Source organism: Podarcis melisellensis (assembly GCF_964234715.1).
Source record: "Podarcis melisellensis genome assembly, chromosome: 4".
In the NCBI taxonomy this organism is placed as follows: Eukaryota; Metazoa; Chordata; class Lepidosauria; order Squamata; family Lacertidae; genus Podarcis; species Podarcis melisellensis.
In genome coordinates this window covers 53,610,821-53,636,538 of record NC_138531.1, presented here as the reverse complement: position 1 = coordinate 53,636,538, position 25,718 = coordinate 53,610,821, and the positions used below count along the sequence as shown (strand labels likewise).

The window sequence follows — 25,718 nt, the reverse complement described above, 5'->3', positions numbered from 1 at the left end:
AGATTAAAAAATAATAATACATAAATGTAATCCTTAGTTTTAACCAAGCAGAGTTAGAAGTCAAATACTCTTTGCCTCTTAAAGAATTACAAACAGCATTACAGTATTATAAATATTTAGCATCTAAAGTTTCTGACCTGCCTCAAACTTTCTCTTCCTTTTTCAGCAGCAGAGGGTAGATTTTCATAAGCTCGGCTGAGTTTGTGAAAGCAAATCCTTTTAAAGAGACAGTCTCTAACAATGAGTGCAGTTAGTGATACCAAGTGTCATTGATCTCTCTCTCTCTCTCTCTCTCTCACACACACACACACACACATGAACAGCAGCTTAATGATTTTGAAAATCAAATACTTGTTCCTAAATTATGTAAATGTCTGTTCACATACTCTCAGTTGGGGGAGGGGGTTCAGAGTTTTCATCCTGCAGTAACTGTTGATTTATAGGGAAAATAAATACATATTTCTAGAGAACACCATTAATGTTTAAAATAAAATGATTTAAATATGAAAAAATATATATACTTGGAGGGGGGAAAGCGGGGGACATGTGTGTGTGTGTGTGTGCATGCACACATTTTTTGGTTGAGAAAAACTGTAAAACTTCATCTGACAGCAAAATCCTTAGGTGATGCAATGAACCTGTACTTGGAAAAAATAATAAATAAAAATTACAGTTTGAGAATTTCAAAGAGTTAATCAATTGTGGAACAGTTATCTGTAACAGGTTCCGATAATGAGAGATTAATGGTGCACATAGAGTTGGGGGAAAAACCTTGCTTAAGCCCTTTCTTCTCTGCCCAGATCTTGAGCTTTCAAATTAAGATTATCAAGTGGCATACTTTCCTGGGTCATTGATTTTTCCACTCTATGTGGTTTTAGCATCAGTACTGTATCTCAGCAGACTTGGTACTGGACTCCCCACCCCAACACTTACCATCACCACTCTACAAAAAATTATTTGCCTGCTGTGACAGCTGGATGAAATGATTGCAGATTTAATTACTTTTGCTCACTTTTGAAACATGTGAAGTTCAACTGTTAGCCTGAGCTGAATGTGGTTCATGTATCAAAGACAAAATATCCACTTTTCAGAGGCCTAAGGAACAGATACCATTTGCAAAGGATGTGTTAAACAAGACTATTTAATACTGTACAGGTTGTTGCTGGTGTGTTCAGAAGACTGAACACATTTTTAAGCAGCAGAAGTTGATACAATAAGTTTATCGCTTTCTTTCTGTCTCCAGGGTTGCAAACTGTAGATCTTACTTGAAAACAGTAGTGTAATTGAAATCATTGTTACTTAGAGAATATTTTGCATTCTTATCCTAAAACATTGATTAGAAGTAATCCCTGAAGATTTAAATCGGTTTTACTTTCAGGTTAAGCACAATTAAGGCCAGTTTTTTCTTCCTTTCCACATACACATACTTCGGAAGTTCTGCTGAAATTTCTAGGCTCTATTTCCAAGGATATGTGTTTAGGGGAAAGTGTCTCTTGTAATGTTTGAAGGGATGTATATGGTTGTTAGGCAGTTTATGACATACAGCAGCTGCCCATCTCTGTACCTGTGATGCACGGGTCATATTCTGCCATTGTTTTGGCAGTTTTTCTATAGAGACTGATCTCCATGAATGAAAATGTGATCTATGAAGTTACATAGCATCTTTACTTGCAGAACCTACATAAACTACATCCCTGCTAGTTCTGCATTCATATTCTTACTATTATGTTCCACCCAGTTTGCAAAAAATGTACATGTGTCTTATAAGAGGATCATCGTTCTTGCAGTTTGCACTTTTTTGAAAATCCAAGTATCTAACAATTCAGATATTTCTTTTTAAAAAAACAACTGGAGAAAGAAAGCTGGATTCAGATCAGAAAAGGGCTGACATCATATGCATGCGAAAAATGAGAAGTACTATTATTCACTATATTTGAATTCCAAAGAAACAAAGATCCATATGTAATCCATACATCTTCATTATTTGTTGCTATTATAATAATGCATCCCATATGTGCCAGGAATTACAATATAGTGTACAGATCTCCTTTGAAATTTTGTTTCCCATTTGTTGTAATAACTGATTTGATGTGCTTACACGTTTTTGAAAGAAGAATGAAATGGTAGAACATTGAGCAAATGCTTGATTCTTAGCTGTTTACTAAGGCTGCGATAATGTGCACACGTAACTGAAATGAGTGGGACTTACTTTTGAGTTAACATGCATTGGATTGCTCTGTAAATGCGGTTTGTTTGTTGAACTGGGTGTTTTTCTCTTTGATCCCATGCCACTAGTCATCTCAAGCACTACAACTATTGCTCTGTGACTCCCATTCATTTCAATAGGACTTCCTTTTGTTTCTTAGGAATACATTCCTCTGCTAACTGCAGTGGACACCACTCTGGCAAGAGAGACACATATTACGTTCCTGTGCAGAGGCAGAGAAATGGCGGAGAAATGCAATTCAGTTCACATTTAAAGATGAACCTAATTCACACTTTCTGAAACAATATGCAATATGAAACACAGCTGTCCTCTGAAATTTGTACTTATCCAAATTTTGCAGCGTAATTTCCGAGCCAAGAAATGTGTGCAGAAAATACATACGCTAAAGTAAGATGTCATAAAATGTATATATTAGTGGAAACAACATGCAAAATGTATTATATTAGGGGAAATTGTTTTGCATAAAAGTATGTATTAGGCACAACTGCATATTTAAAATATGCATATTAGGAGAAACACATGCTGAAATGCTGAATAATTTTCACATGGACTTCTTTGCTAAAAAATTGCAAACTGTGGGAAAGTAGAAAACTGAACCTAAGATTGGAAAAATGAGAAACCCTATACTGTGCAGGCGGCTGTCATCACATTATGCATCTCCATGATACTGTCTGTGGCCTCTGGGAACCTGAAATGTTAGCTTGGAGACTTTCACAATATAATAGTAGCCATCTATGCTGAAATATCTTCCATACATTACAATTGGCATCTGGGTAGCTCATCATGGGAAGCTATTTTCAGTGGCATTCCTCTAGCCAAAGTAATGCATAAGCATATGAAGTGGTCTAATGTTGAGTCAGATTACTGGTCCATGAAGCACAGTACAGTGTCTGGTCTGACTGATAGTACTTCTCCATGCTTTGGGGCAAAAGCCTTTTCTTGTGCTACAGGAATTGCGGTGCAAAGCACTATCATTGAGTCATATGCTCCGGAAATCAAGTATGGAATAATATCCACCTAAAAAAAGATTCAGCCTGTAAATAATTTCCCTTAAGATCTGCAGTATATCCTTGCAGGTATACCTGAATAACTGACCTTTTAACTACTGAGTTATAAGTATTTAATAGATACAGGTTTGGCTTAGTTCAGTGCCACTTCTTAAATGACACTTAAACACACATATATACTGCCTGTTCTGTAACACACATCCATGTAGTGTGCAAAATGCAAATACAATATATTTTTAATATATATATAATAAATTTAAACCAAAAGCTTAAAATCACTGGCATTATGAGCCACCAAACACCAAGGTGAATAAGTTGGTTTTCAGCATGTACCTCAACTGCAGATTCAGCACACGCTTGGTTTCAGGGTGAGGGGATTGGGAAAGGCTATTCCAGAGTGTGGGTACCACCACAGAAAATACCTTCTTCCTGGCTGGTTGTTGCCGGATGCATGTCCTTGGCTATGGTACACCTGCACACACCAGGAAACTTATTGGAAAAGGTCTCCCAGCCTTGGCCAACTTGGGCAATATGGGTCAGGTTAAGCACAATTACTTTTTTCATTCTTCTTAATCAGTGTGGTATGAAGATCATCCTGCAACGAAAGGGACAAAAGTAAAGAGAGGTACAGCATGCAGTAGCTTAGGACATTCTGATTCCAAATGGAAAAGGACTGTTGAAGATGCCAGGAAGCAGGGGATGGAAATAATGAGTCTATAGAATGAGGAAGGCTATTTAAACAAAGGCCAGTGCACAGAGGTGATAATCCCGTCATGTAGTGTCCTAGAGATACTAGGCTGTTCCTTTTAAATTTGCCGTTCTGTTCTACCAAGACAAAAGGTGGCATGTTCCACATGCCAAGCCTTAAACTTTGGCTGGGTTTGAAAGAATGCAATGACAGATAACAGTTTGCATAATTTAAATAAATATTTTCTGTATTGAATTTTATCTAGGCAGGAATTGTATTTTGCCTATTCAAAAATTGTATTTTGCCTATTCAGTCCTGTTGATTCTTCCTTTCCCCACTCCTACTTAGAAGAGGTATTAACAATTAACATTATATTATGGGGAAAGCAACTGTTAAATGTTCTAAGGTGAACAAAAGACTGCGTTCTTGGCTCAGGTTCAACTGTAGTGTAATTCAATGTTATCTTGGTTCAGAACAATTACACCAGATATAGAGACACTTGACTTTGGACATGAGTGTGTTCAAAGGCAATGCTGAAATAATCCACATGGCATGTTACATGTGTTGTTCAAAAATTTGGAACCTATAGAGAAATTATATACTACACAGCTGCAAACCCCGCAAAAGAGGTGCTAATGCAACATGTTTTATATTTTTCACCACAGCAGTTCCCACTGCCAAAGTGAGAAAGCACTGAACAGCAGCTTCACTTGTTAGTCAAAGTTGCTGTACCAAAAGGAATCAAGCACAGTTCTGGTGTGCACACACACTGCTTTTTGGATTATGGCCACATGTGGATTTTTCTGAACTAAAAAAAACCCTACAACTTTTGTTGTCTGCAATGCTGCTCAGCAACAGATATTTGAGAACTGCACATTCTGATGATTGCCATTGAAAGCTAGACTTTCAAAGTGAACATCTATCTCCACATCACAAAGGGTTAAGACAATGCCAGCTACTGGCAAAATGCCTATATTTGAAAAGAAGACTATTGTATAGGAGTGCTTTCCCCTGTGTGGCAATGCTGCCCGTCCTGTTGCCACTGTGAGAATGTGCATTGACAACCCACACTGCAAGAATTTGAGTAATGTTTACAATCCACAGCGAAAACAGAAAAGAAGGTGAAGATAAAGGGTTAGCATTGTGTGCTATTCTTGGCTGGCTCGCTAACAGAAGGACAGAGGAGCATGGGGAATATCAGAAAAATTAACCAATGCAAAATTTAAAAAGCGGGAGGAGTAAGTTCATAAAATAATATGAGAAACCATAATGTAGGCAAAGACTACTGATTTGCTGAGCAATTTTTTTATGCTAAACCGTAGAGCTGGGGTCTCCAGCATGATGCCCTGGGACACCATGACAGCCTCAAACAGCTGCCTTGGTGCCCATTAAGACACCTGTCCCTCCCATTTTTTAAATTTAAGTTGGCTTCTGTTGTTGTTAGGGTAGGGGTTGTTTATTTTTTCTCTGTTTTATTTGCTGTGGGGTATATATAGGTGATTAGTCATTGGTAATTTCTGAACATCAGCTGTTTATCTTCTGTGAAATGGGTATTTTGTGGAGCCAATGAGTTTGTCAGATTTCCAAATGTGCCCATAGGCACAAAATGTTAGTGAACTCCTACTCTAGAGAATGCAGAATAGTGGTAGATACTGAGGGTTTCAGATCAAATGACACTTTTGTACTGTCAATTTGGGTCTTATCCTGTCTAGTAAATTGTTCTCAACAGCAAAGACCCCATTACTGAGCAGAGAGAGCCCACTGGGTGGCATTCAACTAAGTTTTACTTAGAGCAGACTCTCTGAAATGACTAATGTAGGGCCATTAATTTCAATAGGTCTACTCTGAGTAAAACCTAGTTGAATCCCTCACACTGTATTTAATTTATTCAGTATCACAAATGTGAGGCACTGTGGAAAGGGGTAATAAATTTTATGTTACCATGTAGCCAGACAAGCTTTCTTTGAGGTTGCAGTTTCCCTGCAATGAGTTGAAAAGCAGCTATGGCTTAACACATCACCATCTGTATGTCCTCAGAGAACAAGGAAGGAGGGGAAAGTTTTATTACTGATCTCATCCTTCCTTGCTGAAATGGCTGTCTTCTGAAATTGCCATGAATATTTCAATGGTAGTTGGCACAATTATTGAGGGGGAAAAGGTAAGGGCTTGATGGATGAGACTTTTAGGAGTATGGCTAACAGTCTATCTCACTCTTCAGTCTATTTTGATCTGAAGTAGATTGGCCTGTCATAAAAAATAGATGGTAAATAGAGTGTGCATATTACAAAAACAAACCACCCACCACAGATTGAGGGCACTTACGTAATTCTCTGTACCTAGCCACGTTCATCTTCAGGCCCTCAAAATAAAAGGCTGTGAATGCTTTCTGTAAAAGTAATCTGTCACTAAGTGGTTGTCCTTATATATAGCAGGTACTGTTTATTTACTGCAGTGTACACAGTATTGCGGCAGTCCTTTTCAGAGGGGCAAAGTTAATCTGTGTGGATAAAGAATGCATGTTATTTGTCACTCATAACTCTGTTTTTAGAACATAAAGCCTTTAATTAGTACCCTGGATTGGACATTTTCTTTTCTTCGCAAGACTAAGATCACTTCAAAGGGTCCCAGAGTATCCTGATGTAAAAAAAATAATAATGCTCCAAAACCCTGATTTAGAAGGTTTTAAACTTTCTTTATTTAGAAGTAATATTTGTTCTTTTTATTGGGATTTACTTTCAAGTGAAAAATGATTAGGACTGTAGCCCAAGAAATGGCAAGTTGCCTGTCATTGTCCTTTCTCATCCTCACAGTCATGCTTACAGATGGCTGAGTGCACATGCTCACCTTGCCAATGAAGTGTGTACCTCCTTCACCTGACGTCCTGCTCCCTCTGAGCATTGAGGGAAGGTGAAAGGTGGTTCCAGTTCCTGATAGTTTTGTGGCAAAGTCCTCCCTTGCCTCACCATGACCCTCACCTGCCCTAGGTGTACTGCTTGCTGGGCCATTCGTTGCTGGCTGAAAATAGGTAGGCTGCAGCCCTTTAAAGAGCCCCTCTACACTTTGCTCTCTCCACATATGGATGGAACATGAGAACGGCCTCATCCTCAATGCATTCTATGGATCTGCCAAAGCAGTAACTGGTCTTGGGTGTATTTCCTGCCTTTGAAAGACTTTCTTTCATGCAGAATAAGTATTGCAGATACTGAGGCTCGGTGCCAGTTTCTGTATAGGATGTTCTTCTTCAGTGTCCACCCCCACTGCCCCACCATGCCCTCCTTTTTCCTCACAAGTAGTCATCCACTTGCCCAATTGGTACCAACTCCCCATCCCTAGAGGGGGGGAAGGGGGGACTTCAGGCCCTTGCTCTTCTCACTGCTTGCTTGCTTGGACTGTGCAGGTGAATGGGCAGGTAACAGCAAGGGGATTCAGCAGCAGGGTCAGGAGGCTTGGCTGTGGACCCCTTGCTGGGGTGTTGGCCTTGACCACAGCAATATTTGATGCCAGCTCTACAGAAAGAGATTGCCATTATTACCCAGGTCTGCATTTATGACTGCAGAACTGTCCCACCCTGGTGGGATGCTACTGTGTGTAGTGTAGTGTTTTGTTTTACTTGCCTGGCATTAAGATTCTCTTTGGGTTGTCTGGTCAAATGTATGAGCCTTGGCTCTCCCTGGCCAGCTCTTCACTTCACTCAGGTTGGACTACATGAGTATAAAGCACAGAAGCTTCAAGTCAATTGAGAGAGGGTCAGGAACATTGAGAGAGGGCCAGGAATACCACTATCCTTGGCAAAATACAAAGGAGATGGGAGGACAGGGGAAAGAACAGGCTCCACCTCCAGGTATTCCATGAAGAAAAGTGATTACCTTCACTGTCATGGGTGTATACATTTTTCTTTCTATCTGAGTACAAAATGTAAAATGAAAAGCAGGCCTCTGATAACATCCCCGTTTCTGAGTGCCTTACAATGCAAAACATTGTTTAAAAATCTACTGACACTGAAGCAATGCTGTTTAACTCTGTTGATGCTGTTTCATTATGTTTTTTAACTTTGCGTGGGAAATAGGAAAATAGCATGCGCTATCAGTGTACAATCTTTCTCCTTCCTCTGTTGAACTCTTGTTATTTGCAAATAAACAAGACTTTCACTGATCCTAGCATGGCCCCTCAAGAGATATTTTGAATGAGCTGCCTGTACATCTGTTTTGATCTGGCCAATAGGGAAAGGGGAGAACAACCATTCAAGTTCCCACTTGTCCCTTGACAAGTGAGAGGCAATGGAGCCTGAGCCTGCCAAAGAGCAGTTTAAAAGAGGCATAATGGGTGGCATAATGGGTGATGCAAGACAGCTTGAAAAGGACCAAAGGGCCGAACCAATTGGAAGTGTCCTTTTTTGATACTCTCCTTTGTCAAATGATGGAGCATGTGAAGGGTGTGTATGTGGCTAATAAATAACTCTTTGGCAATATTCTCAGAAAGCTTTTCAACAGCCCCTGCAGATACAGATCTACAAGACAGAACCTGAGTGGTCTATCCAGGAACTGAAGTAGAACTGCCCTCCCTGAGGTCAATGCAAATCTGATGTTTCACCTTAAATGAGCTCCTGTTGAGGCTTGCTGATCTTGTGCACTTCTCCTGAAGCACTGTAGCTAGAGACTCCTGCATAGAATCCTCTGCTTTGCCATTCACTGAAGTTAGCAGCAATAGCTTCTGACAACTTTAGTTGAGGAATTTAACTTAAGGATATGGGAGCAGTTTTGCCTATGGATGTGAACCAGGTCTCTGATGTATTCAGAATGGTCTACCTTCTACACTAAATGTAATGCGACATTGACCTCTTGACAATGCCAGTGTGCCCTTTTAAAACAAGTTTCTAAGCCTCAGGATTGTTATGGAGAACAAATATTGCAGGGCTGGAGACCAACAGAGGCATTTGTTGTGTGTCTCAAGAGACGGGACTTCAGCATCCTGCACATCTGACCCTCCATAGAACATCAGATTCCCAATCCAGTGTTTCCACAAGCACATTCCTGTCATCCTTTCTCCAACCCGTTCTTTGCCAAAATGTTTAATATTCCACAAAAACAAAATGCAGATATTGTAATCAGAACAAACAGTTTTGAGTTCCTCCATAAATGACTATGAGATTTTAGCTCTGCCTACTGTGCATGAAATGTAGAGACAAGACTTAGCTGTGTGAAATCTGAAAAGCAGAACTCCGTGAGCTATTAATGTCTCCACAGAGTACAGTGCCTGAGTGAAGCAATCCACATACCAATACATTGCCAGTTTTTCTTATCAAAATCTCACGACTATTTTTATTCCCTTCGTTGTGTAAAAGTGTGGACTTACTGTAATAACATTACGGATGTTTTAAATGCCACCTGGAGGGATAAAATTTCTTTCCTATCAAGTCTAGGTGACTTATTAAACAAATAAAATGTACCTGCACACATGAAGCAATGGGAGACGGTTGTTTTTAAGCCATTTTTAGAACTGAATAGTGTAATTGTTGGTGAAACTTGCTTAGATACTGGAATAGGAATTTGCAGGATCAAAGTAGCAGTTAAGATGCTCGGGAACTCATTCAAAAGTTTGCATAGCTGATATTCTCTAGGGAATACTGGGCTTCTTTGTACATGGGAACTTCTGGTTCCAAGCAATTTGAAACCTAAACTGTCACAGATTTAGGACCAAATTCTTCAAAGTCCTGAGGGCATGCTGCTGAGAAGAGTATCTCTAACTATGCTGCCTTTAAACCGTGTTGCCAGCACGCAGGTGTCAGAGAGCGCTTTACATGCAGACTGTACACACAGTGAATGCTTAATAGATTCTGGTCCTAATTCCAATTGGAGAGAGGTGGATGGGAAAGAAAGGCAAATAGTCAGAGGAACTAGTTCTCTACATTTTGACATCTGGCTCTATGTTTCTGAAGCGGGCTCCTCCAATAGAATAAGCTGTACTTGCCAACCTTTTCCTGTCAATATTATATTAACAGTAACAGCACAGAAGCTCCCTTCTTCTGGAAGAAGTTGGCAACTCAGTTGTGCACATTTTTTTTCCCCAGAGTAAATTACTTTGTCTATGTCAGGGGTGGGGGAACATTTCAGCCTTGAGGCCACATTATGATTTGGGCACCCTTCCAGGGGCCACATTCCTGTGGTGAGCAGAGCAATGGATGTGAATTTTACCTTTTGTACAGTAAGCTGGTTTCTCTACACACTCGCACATCCCTCTTTAATCTTCCATTCAGACAAGTCAGAAGCATTTTCAGTGTTTGAGGGGACATTCTAGGCAGGCAAAAGTACTCAAGGAAGGTGCAGAGCAAGGCTTCTGAGGTGTCGCCCTGTGGAGAGTCCTGAGGGTCAGATAATGAGTTCTGGAGGGCTGCTTTTGGCTCCTTGGACCTGAGAGTCCCCATCCTTCATCTACATAAACAGCCTCATTTCTTCAGGGTTAGCTCTCTCACCCTGGGGAGTTTAGTCATCAGTTTATCATGAATGGTACAGAGGATACAGCTCTGTGGTGCTGGTTAAGTGCTAATTTGTAACTAACCTAAGTCTTGCTGTCCATGAAAATATAATAACAACAATAATGTATTTCTTACATGCCCCCCTCATGTGAGTGGGTTGCCCCAGCCACGCTGGCTGGCTTCCAAGAAAAGTAATATGATTGCTTATCTCTTTGACATCCAGAAGAAGGGTGTTTCACAGGGCAGGCACAACTACTGAGAAGGTCCTCTGCCTGGTTCCCTGTGGCTTCACTTCTCTAAATGAGGGAACTGCCAGAAGGCCCTCAGAGCTGGGCCTCAGTGTCTAGGCTGAGCAATGCGGGTGGAAATGCAATGTATCTTGTTGGGACGACAAGAACAAATTTTAATGTTGTGCACCAAGGAATAGTAGACTAGAATGTGTTGTCCTTCTGTTTTGTACTCCATGCCAATTTAAAAGTAATGGAAAAATATGGATTCGGTGAGTCACATCTGGAATAAGGAATAACAGTAAAAAATTTTTTTTTGATGTTTTCCCGACACACCATAAGCTAAAAGGCTTCAAAGTTTTATAATGCATTGTGTGTAGAAATTAATGGGAAATATATATCTGTTTTTATAAGAGTTACTATGAAATTGCCAATGTTGACTTGGTTTGTGCCTTTTCATGGGGGAGTTTGGCTCTAAATAAAATACAAGTCATTTTATAGACTTAACACTGACAATTTGCCATGTTAGTCTAAGTGTGTTTTAAAATTTTACTGATACGTTCAAAGGAACGTCGGAGCGGGTGAAAAGTGCATGCATATTGAAAAGGAACATTCCTAGGGCTGATAGTTAGCAAACTCAGGCTTTAATTATACATCTATTTTTCAAAAAACCAAAATGTAGAGGTATTTTAATTTTATGTGTGATAATGGCCAGGAGTGGTGCTATTCAATGGCAGTCCTACTCAAAGTAAGCCCATTGAAGTTAATGGATAAACCTATCATTTCTTAATGAAATTTTGGAATTCACTACCACAAGATGAGATTACCACTGGTTTAGATGGCTATAAAACTGGATTAGGAAAATTCACAGAGGATATGACTCTGAGTGGATATTTTCCATGATAGATAAAAGGAAATGTCATGTTCAGAGACACTTTGTCTCTAAATACAAGCTGCTGGTCCAACACAGAGTAGCGGAGGGCTATTGCCTTTGTGCTTTTCTTGTGAACTTCCTGGAAGACAAACCCATGTGTCTGTGTGCATCTAGTGTAGGTATGGGAACTGCAGGCCCAGGGCTGAATGTGGTCCTCCAGGCCTCTCTATCTGGCCCTCAGAGCTCTCCCTAGCCACACCCCTCTTTGCCCTCTCTTGGAGTGTGTTTGCCTGAATTGAATATGTCCCTAAACTCTGATAATGCTTCTCTGGATGGAGATCTAAGAGGGGTGTGTGAATGAATAAAAACTAGCCTAATGTACAAAAACAAAACCTACTTTTGTCGCTCTGCCCACTTTTGCGTCCCCCACCCCAAAAGTTGCCCAGAAGGGAATGCAGTTCCCAGGCTGAAAAAGGTTCCCCTGTCCCATTCTAGTGGGTGCAGTTCTATGAATCGGGCACACAGTGCAGAAGCAAAACCCTCTCATTTTAGTGGGCACAATTCCACAATATGTTTTTGGTTAAGCCTGAATACATGAAATACTAGATGAGTAGAAATGAGTGAATCTTTTTTTTTTTTTACATCCTACTTGGCTCTTGCGCAGCTGGAAAATTACTGAGGGAGGGATATGGTTGATTAACTGATATGAAGTTTAAAGATTCAAATAAGTATTGCCACATTTAGCATTCTCTTTCCACGGGCCAGAAAACCAGCTAATCCTCTACATTAAACGAGAAAGAAACACTCAGTAGACTACTGCAGATCACATAATGCAAACCAGTGCTTTGCCCTCTGTCTCGCCAGTTTACAAGAGAGAAACAAAAAATAAAACGCTTATAGCAACTTTGACATAAAGCTGCCTTTTTTGTAACTTTCTCAGGAAATCTGTAGCAGAGCAGAGAACTTAATACAGGCTGTGGCAACAGGTTTATTTATTTATTTTACTTTGGCAAATTTTCTGTCGTAAGGATAAAACTAGATTAAATGGGAGGAAACTATGGGCTGGCATTTTGATGCAAACAATGACAAAAATATCCATGCAGGAACAGCACCAATCCCACAATAAACAAGAGTTTGGAAGTGCTCAAGAGTCTTGAGGCATGGGTTAAACCTTTTGTAGCCAAGCCAAGCGATGACTGCAGCTTTCATTTTAACATTTGGGGGAAAGCTATTTCCTCATTAAATGTAACACAGGTAAATGTTTTCTAGGTTATCTAACCAAACTTCTGCAAAACCACACTGCGTATGCCTGTGATGGTGATCGCTTGAGTCTGCAGTGTCCTCGACATTCAACAATAAGTGTCCAATCTGCATATTACGGGCAAGCTTACCAGTTGTGTAGTGAACAACATCCAGCAGCCACGATGAAAGAGCCCATAAACTGTGTGGCATCTACTACTTTGCAGGTATTACATATTGTAGTATTTTTATTCTTGTTTTTTTTAATAAAAAAACAGCCTTTCAGAATGATTCAGTGATATAAATTGTATTTATTAAAATGCATGGTAAAGGCAACATTAATTGACTGATGTTCAGAGTGTAATTTTTATAATAGAATAGTTGTTATTGTGGGAGGAAGGATGGCTCAGTTGTGCATATGACTAAGTTTTAGTGTTTCTGGAGGTCTAATGAATATGCAGACCATTATCAGGACCCCTCCTCAAAATCTCTCCACCCCTTTGCTCCTGAAGAATATGCAATGCTAATTAATCCTGACACTTAAGAAAGTGTTTGGCTACTTTTGAAATTCATATTTTATTGTCACTTCTTAATTTTTGAATAGCAACAATTTAAAGTAAATTTTAAAATCAATATCTGACTACATACCGTATTGGCTTGAATATAAGCCACACTTCTTTCCCAGATTCTGAATGTGAAAAGTGCGGCTTATATTCACGACCTTATGCCGCCAAAACAGCGCAGCTCCCTCCCCCCAGGAAGCAGCCCGGGAGCGCAGGGCAACAGCGCCTGTCCCGTCCGCGGCTCCCAAGCCGATTTTTATTTGCGGGTGGGGGCCAATACAGTAAATGAAACTGGTTGCAATTTGTTTGCAACTTGATACAATGGCACAAATCTTCCCAAACGGTTCTGAGTGGTGACTTAGCCAGCCATGCATGATCTATAGATCTGTGGTGCAAGCCTCACAGGACCTGTTCATCACAAGCAAACTGAAATCCAGTTTGGGGGATTGGGTGGCTGGCCACACACTCAGTAGTTGTATGGGCTGTCTGACGTCTCTTGCCAAGCAGACTGGGACAAAAGAGCCCTGAACAATGAGAATGCCCATTAAGATTAACACCCAATGGTCCAACTTAATTTGTCTGTGCCAGATTGATGGAGTTGTTTTGGCACTGAGCTTATGTCAATGGATTTTCCTGGGAGAAATCTAGATTGCCAATTAGTTCTGGCTCCAGCTTCTGGTAGACAGCAGTAGAATCTACAGCCTAATTTTGATTAGGATTATTGAAGATTACCTCTGAATCACTGGCTTGCCATTGTATCAAATGCCCCAATGATTAATAATATACAATATTTGAGACCTGTGCTTCATCTCTGTTCCCTTGCCACATACACTGTTCTGATAGTCTTACTGTAGACACATAAGAACAGTTATATAGACACAGAGGCAAGCGTTTAGTCCTGAATCATGGTTATTCCCTGCCTCAGATGTCAAGGCAATCATGTTCCTCATGTTAGACAAACCAGTAATATTTAAATTTCCCTCACATGGGAAAAATGCTAACACAGTCATGTCCTGTTGTGACAAATTGGTCATTATTTTGTAGGTTTAGAGGAATTTTTAAAAACTGATATACAAAATGTGCAAAGATCCTTTCCTAAACACAATTAAGATCTGATGATGCAGTTGGGTTCCTGACCTCATGGGAATCCTAAACTGTAGCATCCTTAATCCTGTTATTTGACACCATGTACAGAGCAATGCTGTGCAATTTCTACTTGGAAGTAAGAGCTGCTGTGTTCAGAGTGGCTTATTCCCATGCACGTGTGTTTAGGATTGTAGCCTGAGGCAGGAATCCTATAGAGACTTACCTTGGATGTCTACTTTTGAGAGCACATCCATAGGATTACTCTGTACATTTAAAGCTAATGAGCCTGAACTGGCAAGCAAAGGTTATTTCCTGAGGAGCTACTAAGGATGATTCTTGTATTTTGTTATTTTACATGGCATCATTATTTTCCTTTTTCATGAGAGCGGGTATTCACTTTTCACTATCTTTGATAGAAGGATGGTATGTTTGTATGGTTTAGGATCCACTGGTGGCCTAATTCACAACCACAGTTTTCTCCTTAAGAAGATATATAGGCAGACATACAGTAGACATTAACAGTGCAATCCTATGTGTGCTTACTTGGAGGTAAGATTCATTATGTTATGTTAAATGGGCTTGCATTATACAATAAAGATAATTTCCAGACATTTCTATAAAGTGGTGATTTTCCAGGCAGTTGGCTAATACTGTCAGGTATATTTCTATGCCTTTAGCAGGTACATAACCACAGTGCAAAAGTTTTACTACTTATTCAGGGACCTAGTGTTTGTAGAAACATTTTTAAAATCAGTGTCATTAAAGAAGGGATAGGCAAATTGTTGCCATTCAGATGTTGTAGGATTTACACAGGTCCCTGCTCTGTCCCTCTGTAAAGAAGTTAAATGTTATTGTTTAGTGTAATACCCTGGTTTTTGTAAATGAATATTGCTTGGAATAGTGGTTTTATAAGCATGGCTTGTATGTGCCTTAATGCATCTAATGGCTGAAAAATGATCTTTGGTTCAAGCTGTCCTCATGAAAATGGGAGTGTCACCCCTTCTCCTTTGTGTCCTTAACTAGCATGGCACCAAGACTATTTCGAGTCCTTTGAATCTTTGGGGATTTAAGCTAGGCTTGCACAGAAAGATTATTTGAAGCCATCACACATCCCAGCTGCACATAGATAGAATGATAGAATGTTTTACAGATATGTTCACATAGCACTCAAATGCAAGATACATGTCTGGCTTTGTCTTCTCTCAAATCTCAGACACCTACAGTAAACCAAATTGTTGGAAGCAAATCTGCATGATCTCACCCTACCTATTCTCTCTGGAATGGAGAGATAATCTAAGCATAGTATTATTTTACTGAAAGAACAAAGAATGCTATACAGGAATCTTTCACTGAAGGGCTGAAAGAAAAATTAAATCCCTCCTAATCTGTGACTGTTCTGACCATATATTAGTTTTGAACATATTAGTGGCCAGATCTTGTTGCACAGCAAATTCAACACCGGCAATGTTATTCTATACATGTCTGCTCAGAAGTAAGTTCCATTGAATTCAATAGGGTAAGTGATTAGGATTGCATTTTTAAGCTTACATCGCTTATAAAACACAGGGTAAAACATGAAGAGATTTTTTTTATAGACAATGATTCTGGCTAGCATAACTAGAAGTAAAGATCACTAGAATATAGTAGCAATGCTTTATTGGCTGCTTTTGAGCATTGGAGATCAGATTTTTTTCTCCTCTTGGATGCTAGTTAAAAGGCTTTTTAGTGTTTACTTGTGTTCTAAAAATAGTCTATTAGTTTTTTTTAGGTTTTTTTAAAGGATATTGGCACTTTTCTCAATCTATTTTGAACTACTCTTTCTCTATAAAACTTTTACTGCTTTGTGGGCAAATTGTAATAGCTTGCCAACTTTTCTAATCTGGAACTGCTGCTTCCAGGAATTTGAGGACAATTGCTAAAAACAAGATGTTTCTTACTGCTAATAGTAGCAGCAGGCCCATGATGAATCCAATAAACCTCTCATATCCAATAAACCTCTCATATTGGTTGATTCATTTATGACAGTTAACAATACAGCAATGTAGCATTTTGCCCTGTGTAAACAAAAATTTTGTTCTGTGTAAACTTCAGTGATTAACACCTTTCAAGGCATCAGTTATATGCAGTGTGATAAGTTGGTTTTTCATTTACTGGGAGATCATGTGGGGTGAAAATTTGTAACAAAGCAGCAGCCACTATCAAAAAATTTCAAGCGTGAAAATAAGTCCCTATCTCCTATTTTCAAAGGTTACATGAATTCTTTATATTAATATTGCTTCACAGATGACAAATTCTGGAATGCCAGCTTGTCATAACAAAATCTATAGTGTCCTATTTCCCCAACTTATCTGCCACCTTGCAATACATCAAACACCTCTTAAGGGGGATTTCAAAATAGGTTTGTTGCATCCAAACTTGGAATGGTAAAACAAAGGAATTTTGGGGAACTCAGATCATCCCATAATTTCACAACTCGGTTTGTCTTGGAAATCATTGTATTGGCATTGTATAGATTGTTATGCCTATTTTTCTGGTAACCAGTGGGCAACAGCTTATCACATATAGATTTTAAAATGTCAGGGTCTGAACTGTTATATAGTTTGAATCTGTTTTTCAAGACTATGCTTTTTTGCTCATTGTTTTAGAAAGTACTGGATGAATGCCAGGATCTGAGAGCCTGCCAACTCCTTGTCAATAGTCGGGTTTTTGGACCTGATCTATGTCCAGGAATCACTAAATACCTTCTAGTCTCCTTTAAATGCAAACCTAGTAAGTAATTTGTAGAACAGGCAAGTGTCATTTTTGTACTTGTTTTGCTTTTTGTTTTGACTGCAGTGCCGGCACAGACATCTTTGCATGAATCTATGCGAAGCTCTGAAGTGGATTCACCCAGTCCTTGTACCAAAGTTTGTGGGTTTTGATAAGCATGTTATTCACCACTTTTCATAAAAGTTTATGTCCATGTGCAAGTGAGTTATATCTGGCAATGTGCACAGAGGTCCGACAGAACCAAAACACTACCCTGCAGCTATTTTTCAGAAGTGACATAGTATCTCTATCAGCATTGTCAGAGAATGTATGGAAATGACCCTTCACACATGCACATCCATCATAAAAGAGCATAACCCATCTAGGGAATAAAATTTGCTGTACATATTAGTTTCTGCTGTAGATTGTTGGGGGTCTTAAAAATAATTCATTACAAGATGGGACATAAATCATTAAGGTGAATGGGGATAAGTGCAGGTGCCTTTCTAGAAAGGTGGAAACTTCACAGTGCAATCTATGCATGTCTACAGAAGTAAGTCCCATTGATTATAGGATAGAGACTAGTGTGCCTATATATTTTATTTACTTCTCATTATTTCTATTTTGTTTTTTTACCAATGTAATCAAAATGGCTTATTAATATAAAAGAGCAATAAGATACTAACCGCTGCCCCCCTGCAGATCTCAAACCGTAGGTTGTCAGGTATGGGGGAGTTGAGTTTTTTAGGGCTTTGTACAGGAGTACCAAATATTGGATTGGGCCCAGTAATACACAGGCAGCCGGGACTGATGATTTGTTTTCCCATCTTACTGTCACATTTAACAACCTGGAAGCAGCATTCTGCACCAGATATATGATCTAATCTTCAAAGTTAGCTCCATGTAGAGTGTATTGCAGTAGTCTAATCACTACTTGCAGTAGTCAAAGTCTTTGGTGCAGAAAATTCAAATAACAAACTTTGGGAGCCCAATATAGAAAAAAGTTCATTCCATTAAGGGCAATGTGACTTAATTTCTACTTCATGAAGATAGTAATGGCTGGCATTCTTTCACTAGATTCTGTCACTGTTTTTTTAAAAAAACAGCAACACAGAAAACCTAAATACCAGTGTATTTTATTTAGCAGACTTCTGTCTTTTGAATGACCTGAAGAAAGTGTTTTGGTGAGTGACTAATATGGTCAAGCTAATGCTATGAATTTAATCAGATTGCACTGCATTTGATTTAGATACAGCTAGATTTGCAAGCTAACCGGCTGCACATTTCTCAGAAGTTAGTCCTACCAAGTTCAGTGGGATGTACTCACAACACAAATAAGTGTGCATAGGGTTTTAGACCTAACAACATTCATTTTGTTGGTCAAAGCCTTACATTTCAGAGTTGGCCTCACTGGAAACCTAGCTGGTAGTAGCCGGTACTTGTGAGTGGGATAGGGATACATATTGTGAAAGTAGGAAGTCACATCCTCATGCATACCCTGCAGTACAAATGGTGATTGCATTGGATGCTTTGCATCCAGAGATGCATCACAGTGCAGATGCATATTCTCCATATTCAATCTCTGTGTGGTTCCCAGTTCAGGAAGGGATTCTGTGTATAGATATACGTTTCTCCTTGGAGATTTCTCTTGCTGGATCAGTGTGTAGATATCAGTCTTCACCTAATCAAAGCTGGTTGTGACAAAGCCCCAGTAAAACTAACAAAACAAATATGACTAATATGAGTCCCCTTGTTCTTGATGGAGCTTAGTTTTTCTGTGCTTATAAATAGACCAGGGGGGGGCGCTTCTTCAATCATTTGCTTAATTTCACTTATTTGCTTTAAATCCAAGTTGTTATTGTTATTTTTTGAGAATAATCACATGTTATCTTATATTGCATTAGCCTCATTCTTTTATGCTACCCTTTAGGACCAGAAAACATGTGGATTGTTTGTCTGCTGGGCAGCATATGTAGGGTTCAGGCTGCACAAATAATAGGCAGCCATGAGGGAAATGCCAAGGACTTTTGAATGACGTTGTTTCCTGCTGCTGATAAAATGTACTTAAAGTTTTTCACAAATAAACAAAGCCCTTTAGACTGTTACATTTCACAATAAATAACTGATTTTTACATCTCTGGAAAACGGTTCTTAAAAACATTGACTTGAAACTAAATCCCTTTGGTTTCCATAGAATTTGCTTCCAGGTGGATGTGTTTGGGATAGTGCCTTTTCACCAGTTTCATTACTTATCACCTATATCCTCACTGTGATATGGCCAAAGGTTAAACTCCATATCTGCCTCCATACTCATAGCTCTTCCAGATGAACAAATTTCCTGGCAAGATTACCACTGCAGGGGAAAGTTTTTTGTGCAGGAAGAAAGCAGAGTTGTCCTCCAAAAGGACATTGAGTCTACTACACCAACCCCTCCCCATCTTTACTCTAAGCTGCTCCATACAAGAACTTTCGAAGAGCAGGGATCATCAGATGAGGAGGTAGAAACGGAGAAGTGCCATCCAAATCCCATAATTTGAGAGTGTCCCTTACAAAACCTTGTCTTGTCCCAATAAGATTCTTCCCCCACCCCCAGCCTCTCAGAAGTAGATTGATTTCTAAATGAGGGCCAAAAGAATTATCTCCATAAGGAGATTAGCCATAAAGCTGCTATGTTCAGGTGTTATTTAATCCTGGATACCTCTAAGATTTAGGCACAATGAACATTATTTAGGGAGCCTGGCTATATTATTAGAATTCAGTTCTATCCCAAGTGCATTTTCTGACATTCCTTTGAACTACCCTTACCTTTATTATTAAGACATAAAATTTATCTAACTAAATATTTAAGTTAGATTCAGGATAATATATGTTAAGAACGTAAGAAGAGCCTTGCTGGAGCGGACAGGTTGTCTATCTTGTCTAGCACCCTGTTTCCAACAGTGGACAGATAGATGCCTCTGAGAAGCCTAAAAGCAGGACATAAAGACAACAGTCTCCCCACATCTTATATCACCAGCACCACTCATAGATTTCTCTTCCCCAACCTGGTGTCCTTGAGATGTTTAGGATTGCAACTCCCGTCAGCCACAACTGCAATACCTCAAGGATCACCCCTCCCCATAGAAACTGATTTGGCCCTGTGATCATCATCTGAGTCCCTTCTTTGTGTGCCTTGTCCACAAGAGATCTGGAGAGTGGCAACATGAGAAGAGGCCTTTTCTATGGTTGCTCCTCATCTGTAGAGTGTTCTCCTCAGGGAGGCTTGCCTGGGGCCTTCATTACACATATTTAGGTGCCAGGTGAAAACATTTCTCTTTAACCAGGCCTTTTGCAGATTAGCATTCTATGTCCTTTTAAATGTCTTTGTAAGAAGGGGGTTGGTGGTTTGTTCTTGTACTTGTTTTTATTATGTATTTTGTGTTCTAATTTTGTATTTCTATGTTGTGAACTGCCCTGTGAACTTTAGATGAAGGGCGGTATATAAAATTAGTGAATATTATTATTATTACTATCCAGCTGGCAACTGTAGCCCAAAACATCTGGAGGGCACAATGAGAAGGAAGGCTGGTCATCTCCTTTTCTGCATAGTTTTATGTGCATTTTTGGCAAAGCTGCACATTTTTGTAAGCAATTTTTGCCAGTATAATGTGTTTTCCTATGTTGCTTTCATAAATAAATACATTTTTATACGCACTTTCCCCTAATATATGCATTTTTGTGAATGTGATTTGGAAAACCGAATGACAAAACTTGGATAAGTGCTCATTTTGAAGGATGCCTGTGTTTCGGTACTCGTTGTTTTGGAAAGTGTGGGCTTGATCAATTCTGCTTTAAATGCAAAGAATAGAATTTGTTCCCCATCCCTAACCGTAAGAACTTCATCTCAAAGGTAGCAATACAGATATATCTGGAAATGAACTCCATTGCTGGGGGAAATGAGGTTTACTTCTGAGTAGACATATATAGGATTGCACTGTAAATTTCTTAAGCAAGTCATGTTCTTTAGCTTCAGAGGCCATAAATAAATGGTTTGACAAACTGTTGAGGCACCTATGGCTGAGGTGGTCAGCTTTGCCCAATTTGCTGGTTTGTCTGGTTGTTTATGTCAGGGTAGGGAACCTTTGCCTCTCCAGATGTTGGGCTCAAACAACATTTGAAGGGCCACAGGTCCCCTATCCCTAGCTTCTGTTTTTATTCTCCCACATTGGAGGTAGGATCCCCTCCCCCAAGGCAGCTTACAAAAATGCAACAAAAATAACAAAATATAAAACAATAAAAGAGCATACAATAAAACATTGTATAAAAATAGCCACACAAAACACAGAAATCAAATGCATAACACAATGGACAATAGCATCGTAGTAAACAACAAAGAATTCTAGCAGCATTTGACAACCATGGCATCCAGTTACGTTTTGTGGGGTGGGGCAGGTTTTCACTGCATGCTCAAAGTAAGCACTGACTGAGCCTGGCTGGGTTCTTTTGGGAGGTTATGCCATAATCACCACCTCTCAACTAAAAAGGCTTTTTGTGGATCCACCTCAGGTCAAATGACTTAGGAAGTATGTGAGCATATTAAACAAATAGATTGAGATATTATGGGGAGTGGGCAGCAGGGAACATCACAAAAGATTGCACTTTCAGCAGTGATCTTAGGTTGTTTTTGTAAATGGACCAGACTAACAACCAGACTAAATCCCCACCAATAAGCAGTGTTTTTCTCTTTCCTTTGCAGCTGAATATAAAACCAGATTAGTGTGTGAGAATGAAGAACTGAAACTCCACTGTAAAGAGTCAAAATTCCTTAACATCTATTCTGCCTCATATGGCAGGGCTGCAAACAAGGAAGACACCTGTGCTACAGAAGCGGGCCGCTTCCCTCAGTTTGGTAGGTTGACAAAAGAGTATCTGTGTTAGGTCAGATTCAGTGGCAATGACCACTGATATCCCCCAACCTGATGTCCTTCGTATATTTTGGACTACACTCCCACCAGTCCGGCAAAGCTGACTGGAGTTGCATGCTAAAACATCTGGATGGGGAAGGCTGTAATAGTGGGTTAAACCACAGAGCCTAGGGCTTGGCGATCAGAAGGTCGGCGGTTTGAATCCCCACGACGGGGTGAGCTCCCATTGCTTGGTCCCTGCTCCTGCCAACCTAGCAGTTCGAAAGCACGTCAAAGTGCAAGTAGATAAATAGGTACCGCTCCGGTGGGAAGGTAAACAGCGTTTCCGTGCGCTGCTCTGGTTCGCCAGAAGCGTCTTACTCATGCTGGCCACATGACCCGGAAGCTGTACGCCGGCTCCCTCGGCCAATAAAGCGAGATGAGCGCCACAACCCCAGAGTCAGCCATGACTGGACCTAATGGTCAGGGGTCCCTTTACCTTTACAGCTAAGCTGTATGAATGTATGCTTGCGAACACAGTTGCCCTGATTTTTGGACAGGAACTATAGACATGGAAAATAATTATTTTAAAGGCAACCTAGCTAAAGTTCTAACACTTTTGTTTAGCGATGCCAGGGCACTGTCTTGGAAAACTATGGTAAAAAAAATGCAGGATTCAGGTCTTAGTTAATATTTAACTGTTTAACAGGATTCAGGATTTCAGCCAGAGCGCTGCTTGTTTACGCCTTAGTTCCAAGTATGCGGCATGGATGCATTTAGTCCTATTTTCAGCATATTCTGAGACCAAAATATACACAAAGCTTGTTCAAAACCATCTGGGTTTTGATTACAACAAAAACCCATGTGGGAATTACTGATGACATAGGCCTAGTTCCCAGGGCCAAATCAGGACACAGAGGCCCCCGATCAGATTTCCTGCTATCTCTTTGCATTTTGGAAAAAGCTTGACGGTTATGTCTGCATGCAGAAAGTTGTTCTGTGAAGCATCCCCATGTTCCTGCTTTTGCCTAATACAGAGGTTGAGAAGGAACCCCTTATTTTCCTCCCCTCTCTTAGAAAGTGGCTGGCTGTCAGAGGAATTTGGGGCAGAGATACATAATGCCTGAAGTTGTGTTAAAGGAAGTCTAGTCTGTGCCCATGTGGTATTAGTAATAACAATGATCAATTCGTTTTCAAAGAGGAGAAGGGGGATGAAATGACGAGAGCCAAAAAAGAGTGTGTATGAAAGGAAAGCAAGCTTTTTTCTTGAGAGTAGAGTACAATGACATCACAAAAACATAAGGGAATTATTCTTCAGATAACTGGTGTGGTTGCTCAAGGAGATCCTACTGCCTGAACATTATTTTGACAAAATATGCCATGTGTAATATTTGTAAGTAGGTCCCTCATGCATCTGCTTACACAGCAAAACTTTAACTACAGTTGTACCTTGGTTTTCAAATTCAATCCGTTCCAGGAGGCCGTTCGACTCCTGGAACAGTTCGAAAACCAAGGTGCGGCTTCCGATTGGTTGCAGGAGCATCCTGCAGCCAATCAGAAGCCGCATCAGACGTTTGACTTCCGAAAAGTGTTCGAAAACCGGAACAATCACTTCTGGATTTCGATCGTTTGGGAGCTGAAACGTTCACGTTCAAAGGCATTTTTCAGCTTCCGAGGTTCCACTGTACTTGAGTGAAGCTGTGTGAACATGAAAGTTTGTATGTTACTTTCACCACACTTGCTTGCTATAGGCTCAGCTGGACCAGCTCATGCACCAAGTGGACATCTGACTATCAAGGTTTCTGTTTCCATTTGCTGCCCCAGCCTAGCATTTGGCTTGGTAGCCATCGATATGTTCTCACTGGCAAGGCCGCTCCAGATGTTTCATGGATTATTTTCTCTCTATGGACTATAAGGACCATACTTGCCTAGCCCATAAGAAGATTGTAAGGCTCAGTGCATAAAATGAATACCTTGGAGAACCAGGCAAGCTGGCACATGTGCATATTAACGTACTGCTTATAAAAGTGAAGGGGGAAAATGGAATTCTATGTTAACAGGAAGCAGGGTAATAAAAAATCAAGGCTTGGTTACTTTGACTTCATGGTCTACGCAAATTACCTCCTCTCTACGCCAAACATTATAGCCTGCCAACTGTTCTAAACTTGGCTTGGCCAAGTTTTTGTCTGTTGTGTTCATCACCCTGCTTTCAAACCAATCATTTTCCCAATAAGGCACAAGATTTAAAAGACAATTTATTGGCCAGCGGAAATGAAATACGATGCCAAGCTGAGAGAATGGGAAAAGTTTTGGGTTCCCATATGTTCCTGAAGCTATAAATTGTTCTGGTTAATATTACAAATGCTTGAAGGAAAGGTTATGCAAAAGACAATATAACCTGTGAAAAGGATCACGTTCGGGGGCCAAACTAGACCTGATGTTAAAAAAGCATGATTGCATTTAACAAGTATTATTTTATCCTTTCAAATGCCTCAACATTATATCCCACTATTTGAAGTGTTGTTGTTTTTCCATATTTGATTTGCTTCTTAAAGCTCCCAGGTCCCAAGTATGGTGAGCCTACGAATATGCAAGCTTTTATTTTTATTTCCTAGGAAATTTCTAGCACCAAGATTTAGTCTTAGAGAAACATTTTTTAAATGGATCAACAAGCAGCAAGGAAAACAGTTCAAATCACATGAATATTGTTTGTTCTGTTTAGTAAACACGGCTATTTAGGATGAACTTCTTTTCAATTATATCCTTCTTTCCAGCAGCACACAGTTGTCACTGCATGATATGCAGTGCACACATGTGAATGTGTGGAGTGCCCAATCTTTCTGTACAGTTGGCTCTGGCTAGTCCATTGAATTGAAAGCTTTTGTGCACTACAGAACAGAAAGCGAAGTCTACCAGTATTTGAAATGGGAGAGGCTTTCAGAATCGAAGAGAAGGATTGCCAGTCTCATTAAACTCTACACAATTTATGGCTCCAGCAGCTCTGAATAATTTGCATGTCAAAACGTGTCTAAAATAAAGCCAATTAGTACCTGAAAAGAACTTTCCTTCAAAAACAACAGACTCCAATCAGTTCAATAGCAGCTCAAGTCAGAGCTGATATTTTACAGCCATGTTTTGGAAATGCTTTTATGACCTCGTCTTTTCAGTGCCAGATGGATTCATGTCCACTACATAAAAAAAACCACCAGCATTGCTTGGCACCCTTGTGGTTAGTAACCACTGATCACAGAAGCAAGGCAGCAGATTAAAAGAGGTTAGACAATGGACTGTGCTCTCACTCCTGCAGTGATCACAGAAGTCAATATGTTCCTACCATTATTGTGTGTGTGTTGCCATCTCCCTTCATTTTGGCATTGAAATAACAACTCTCTGAAACTTACCCTGTGGATTTCTGAGCCTAATCCCAGTCAAATCACTTTACTTCATAGATTTCCTTGGCCAAATCTACGATCAAAGATAGATGTACACTCATATACAACACCGTCGGATCAGACAGTACAGGGGTAGCCAATGTGGCGGCCTTTAGATGCTGCTGACTAAAACTCCCACCATCCCTGGTCAGTGGCCATGCTGGCAGGGGCTGATGGGAGATGGGAGAACATCTGGAGGCCACCATGTTGACTTCCCCTGAGATAGCAAGATGCAGTGCGTAAAAAGGACATGTGTTGCTGAGTCCTGATATG

General features: G+C 40.0%; 1 protein-coding gene and 1 long non-coding RNA gene across 4 annotated transcripts in view; one reads left to right on the top strand and one right to left on the bottom strand.

Annotated features, from left to right (window-relative positions):
* Positions 1-25,718, top strand: part of EVA1C (eva-1 homolog C) — a 46,643-nt gene that overhangs the window by 10,604 nt on the left and 10,321 nt on the right. For all 3 annotated transcript variants that reach the window (XM_081908015.1, XM_081908014.1, XM_081908016.1), the window contains exons 2-4: positions 12,765-12,961; positions 17,029-17,152; positions 21,867-22,019. In XM_081908015.1, coding sequence (XP_081764141.1) covers positions 12,920-12,961; positions 17,029-17,152; positions 21,867-22,019 — 319 coding nt within the window. In that variant the 5' untranslated portion in view covers positions 12,765-12,919. The remainder of the gene's footprint in view (positions 1-12,764; positions 12,962-17,028; positions 17,153-21,866; positions 22,020-25,718) is intronic.
* LOC309368216 overlaps positions 1-25,718 on the bottom strand; it is a 34,996-nt gene that overhangs the window by 1,658 nt on the left and 7,620 nt on the right. The window contains exons 2-5 of the long non-coding RNA XR_014167644.1: positions 6,245-6,419; positions 3,657-3,829; positions 2,210-2,429; positions 138-1,095 (exon numbers count right to left, since the gene is read on the bottom strand). This is a non-coding gene — a long non-coding RNA (uncharacterized lncRNA). The remainder of the gene's footprint in view (positions 1-137; positions 1,096-2,209; positions 2,430-3,656; positions 3,830-6,244; positions 6,420-25,718) is intronic.